The sequence below is a fragment of the Gracilinanus agilis genome, unplaced genomic scaffold, assembly GCF_016433145.1.
Source record: "Gracilinanus agilis isolate LMUSP501 unplaced genomic scaffold, AgileGrace unplaced_scaffold54730, whole genome shotgun sequence".
In the NCBI taxonomy this organism is placed as follows: domain Eukaryota; kingdom Metazoa; phylum Chordata; class Mammalia; order Didelphimorphia; family Didelphidae; genus Gracilinanus; species Gracilinanus agilis.
Genome location: NW_025389944.1, coordinates 1 through 3,966, shown reverse-complemented (window position 1 = coordinate 3,966; position 3,966 = coordinate 1). Strand labels below are relative to the sequence as shown.

Sequence of the window (3,966 nt, the reverse complement as noted above, 5' to 3'; positions counted from 1 at the left end):
TCAAATCAATTGCAAAGTTTTCATTTACCTCTTTCTGGCGACCAACAAAGCGAATCCTCCTGTAATCATCTTCATCATAAACCTGGCCTGTGTGGGTAATTTTCTCCCCCGTGGGCGACACCTGCACACCAAAACATCTGGCGGCCACAGGGAAGCCCTGGCTGCGGCCCAGAAGGCGGCCGAAGGTCACAAACGCCACCGCCGCAGACGCCGCCATCTTTCCCGGGGAGGCCCTATCATTGTTTTGGAACCAGAGTGGGCTCGCAGCTCAGCCCAGGGGGAGGGGCTAATAATTCCCCAGAGGTGCTCCCTCCCCGGGGTACGCCCTCTCCCTCACTTCCCAGCCTGGGCAGGCCTGGGCCTTACCAATGACCCTGGTGCCCTAGGGTTGGGGGGAGGGGCAGCTGGCCAGCCAGGGGGGCTGCTCTGACCACAGGGTGCTGGGCAGGGCTCAGGGGGTGACCAGAGGTAGACCTTCGGGTGCTCATCAGAGGTGAACGGGTGACCCAGGCCACAGGCTGGGGCTCAGGAAGGGACCAGAACCAGGTCTGGTTACTGGACCACCCACACCCACGCCCAGTGTTGCTCCAAGGTCAAAGTGGAAGGGATAGTCCCAGCCTCCCCCTGCCCTCTGGGAGCCGCTGTCTGTGTGCAAGCGGCCCTGGACACATTGGGAAGACCTGGCAGATCCCATCACAAGCCTTTATTGAGAGGGGACAGGGCTGAGGCTGGCTGCTTGGTCAGCGGGTGAAGGCCAGAACCAGCTGAGAAGACAGCATGTGCGGGAAGGCATCCACCGGCACGGCTCGGCTCAGCAGGAAAGGCTCACCCTGGGGGTCCTGGCCGAGAGGCCCCGGACAACACAGCCTGCAGGTGGACACGGGCCCTCGTCAACCCCAGGACACCCCTCCCCCTCCAATCCCCCCAACCCCCCTCAGCTCAGGCCTCACTCACTGCACAAAGGCATCCATGTCCTCCTTGTGGGGCCGGCAGGAGACAAACACCAGCGTCCGGATGACCGGGCAGCCTCGGACGGCCTGGATGACCCTGGCAGCTGTGGGCAGAGACTGTCAGAGCCTGGGCGACCCGCAGGAAGAGCTGGGGTGGGGCTGGGGTGGGGGTGGGACGGGGGTCATGCTTACACAGGGCGGCGCCCGCTGGGTCCAGCAGCACCACTAGGGCCCGGCCATCCCCTTCGGCCTTCCAGAGCTGAGCCATGGCCTTGTCCACATCCCACCGCTGACATTCCCAGTTGGTGATCCCTGCAGGACATGGCCGAGCCCTTCATCCCCTTCCCCTCCTCGGGCCCTCCCTGGATCCTGGGGCTGTCAGGTCCGGCCCCCCCTTCCTACCCCATCCACAGTGGGCTACTGGGGCCCCCCAGGGCAGATGAGGGGAGAGCCCGGCAGGGTGGGCCCCACTTGGGTACCATTGAAGGCTGAGCTCCACCTGGCATCCTCCACAGCCTGCCCAGCCAGCCGCACACTCAAGACCCGGGCCACCCGCTGTGCCAGGGAGAGGCCCGTGACACCTGTTCAGGGAGACAGAGGCTGGGATGAGGCCAGAGCCAAAGGCGGGGAAGCATCACCACCAGCAGGGCCGCCTACCTGTGCCGTGGCTGAGGTCCAGGACGGTGGTGTTCCGATCGGCTCCGCTCAGTTCTGCCACGAGCCGGCACACAGCCTCGGTAGCCCCCGTGTTCAGGGGCAGGAAGGCTCCAGGAGAGACGCGCAGCCTCAGGCCCAGGACGTCCTCCAGCACGTGAGGCTCCCCGGCCAGGAGCTCATAGCGCTGGAAGCCCGGGAACCCAGGTCTGGGGGCGGCCCTGGAGACAGACGTGTCCTGGGGGTCTAGGAGCCAGCTCTGGCAGCCCCCCAGGCCTGCTCCCAGCCCCCCCTCACCTCTCCTTCAGGTACAATGAGGTCAGGCCACATGCCGCTCCTGGCCCCGCCATGAAGAACTCCTGGGCTCGCTCCTTGTGGGCACAGACAGCCTCCTGCCACAGGGAGGAGCCGGCAGCAGCTGGGTGCTGCCCAGGGCCTCCAGCACACCCACTTCCCATCCCTCCGGTCCCCTTGGGGCCATTACCTGACTCAGCCCCTGAGCATGAAAAGTGATGATGGCCATCCTGTGCCCCGGGAGCCCTGTCCGTACACGGAGCCGCCGCCAGGGCCCGAGCTGGGGAGGGCCGAGGCTGGGGTCTGGAGGGGTCTGCCGGAGAAATGCCTCATAGCACTGCAAAACATGGAGGCAAGGAGGGAGGACCCTGGGCGCCCCAACTTCACTTTACATTCACTCCCCTCCCCCCCCACGCCTGGCTCCCTGGACCCCCCCTCCCCCATACCTGGGCAACCTGGAGGTGGCTGGGAGGAAGAGCCCTCAGCTGGTCGGCGGGCACACAGAAAAGCTCCTTCCCTGAGGAAAGACAGGCACCGTTCTGTTCCAAAGCCTTCCCAGCACACCAAGAACCCCGAGCTGGGCTCCCCCAGAGCCTGGAAGGCAGCCCAGAGGCCAGACGACCACTTGTAGGGTTCCAGGGAAGGGGCCCCTTCTTCACAATCCCCCTCAGATGCCCCATCTGCATGGCAGGCTCTTTGAGGGACCTGGGGCTGGGAAGGGAGGGGCTCAGGGATCATCCCTCCATCGGGGCCCCTTCTGAGTTCGTCTTAGAGCTTGGGGGCTGCCTCCTCCAGGAAGCCCTTCCTGATTGCCTCACCGGCCCTTTGCCTCTTCCCCATCTCCTGTTTTGACCCCAGAAAGGCAGTCCAGGCCTAATAGGGTTCCTGGGGGGGTCCAAAGTGAGGCCCGTCATTGTCTTTGATCCAAGGCCCAGGGAGGCCCCAGACTCACCTCCAGGGGATCTCAGGAAGCAGCCCACAGTCTGGGGGTGGCCATCTGGGCCTCTGTTTACAGAGAAGACCGACTTGTTCCTGTACCCATTGATGACAGGCTGGGGAGGAAGAGAAGGCAGCTGCTCAGCCCCAGCGCTGGAGGGGGACAGCCCAGGGGCCGAGCTTCAGGGGAGGGGGGAGAACCAAGCAGGGACTCACGGAGGGCACAAAAGGCTGCAGGAGGGCGCCGGGCCCTTGGGGCTCCCCTGCCCCCACGCCTGCCTTGTGGAGCCGCCTCTGGAGCTGTTCCAGGGTCTTCTTGAGAACCTCAAACTTGACCTGGACAAGGAGGGGGTCCCAGGGCCGTTCAGAGCTCAGGGCACCCCTCTGCTGCCCACCCAAGGCCAAATGCCCTGGGGTTGGGGGGCCCACCGGGGGCCCCCCCCCCCCCCCCCGAGGCAGACCTTGGCCCAAAGGGCCCCCCCCCCCGCCCCTCTTCTGGTGATCCACAGTTCCCCCGAGGCAGTGGAGGAGGGACTTTGCACGTCGGGAGGCCCAGGGGACAAGCAGCGCCCAAAGGCCGCCCCACCTTCAGTTGTTCCTCGTAGCTCAGTCTCCAGAGGGGCAACAGCTGGTCTGCCAACCTGAAAGCAATCCAGGTGGGAGCTCCGGCCGCCGCCGCTCTTCCCTCTGGCCTCCCACCCAGGGCCCGAGCCTGTCCTGCCCCCAATTCCCCGCGAGGAGTCGCTATCAGCTGGCCGTCCAACGGCCTCGGCCCACTCCTCCTCCCGGAGCCTCCTCAGGGCAACCCCTCAGATCCCACCCCCCGGGCGGAATTCTGGAGGCTCCGCCCCGCCCCAGGAAGCCCCGCCCCTCCCCCGGCCTCCTCCAATGGTCTCACCTCTCCTGCCAAAAGCCCAGCTCCTGGCCTGGCGCCACCTGCCGGCGCTTTTCTCCTTCTCCCGGCCTCGGCCCCGACGCTGCCCGGCGCGGGAAGTGTCCCGCCCCGGTCCGGAGCTGCCCGCGGGGGCCCCGGGCACACGGGAGCAGTAGCAGGCTCCTCCTGGAAGCGAGAGCCCGGGGGGCCCGGCCGGACGCCGGGCCGGCCATGTCGCCCCACGGCGCAGAGCGGAGC

At 66.4% G+C, this 3,966-nt stretch overlaps 1 protein-coding gene across 1 annotated transcript; it reads right to left on the bottom strand.

The window, feature by feature from the left end:
* Nucleotides 1-10: 10 nt before the first annotated feature.
* On the bottom strand, nucleotides 11-3,941 carry LOC123255960 (tRNA (uracil(54)-C(5))-methyltransferase homolog). Its single transcript, XM_044684666.1, has 12 exons — nucleotides 3,733-3,941; nucleotides 3,421-3,475; nucleotides 3,051-3,170; nucleotides 2,851-2,950; nucleotides 2,345-2,415; nucleotides 2,089-2,235; nucleotides 1,902-1,996; nucleotides 1,608-1,825; nucleotides 1,430-1,531; nucleotides 1,143-1,262; nucleotides 955-1,054; nucleotides 11-867 (listed from the first exon to the last, which is right to left on the bottom strand). Exons 1-12 carry the CDS (start codon nucleotides 3,939-3,941, stop codon nucleotides 741-743), a joined length of 1,464 nt encoding a protein of 487 aa, XP_044540601.1. The 3' UTR covers nucleotides 11-740.
* Between the last annotated feature and the right edge of the window lie 25 nt (nucleotides 3,942-3,966).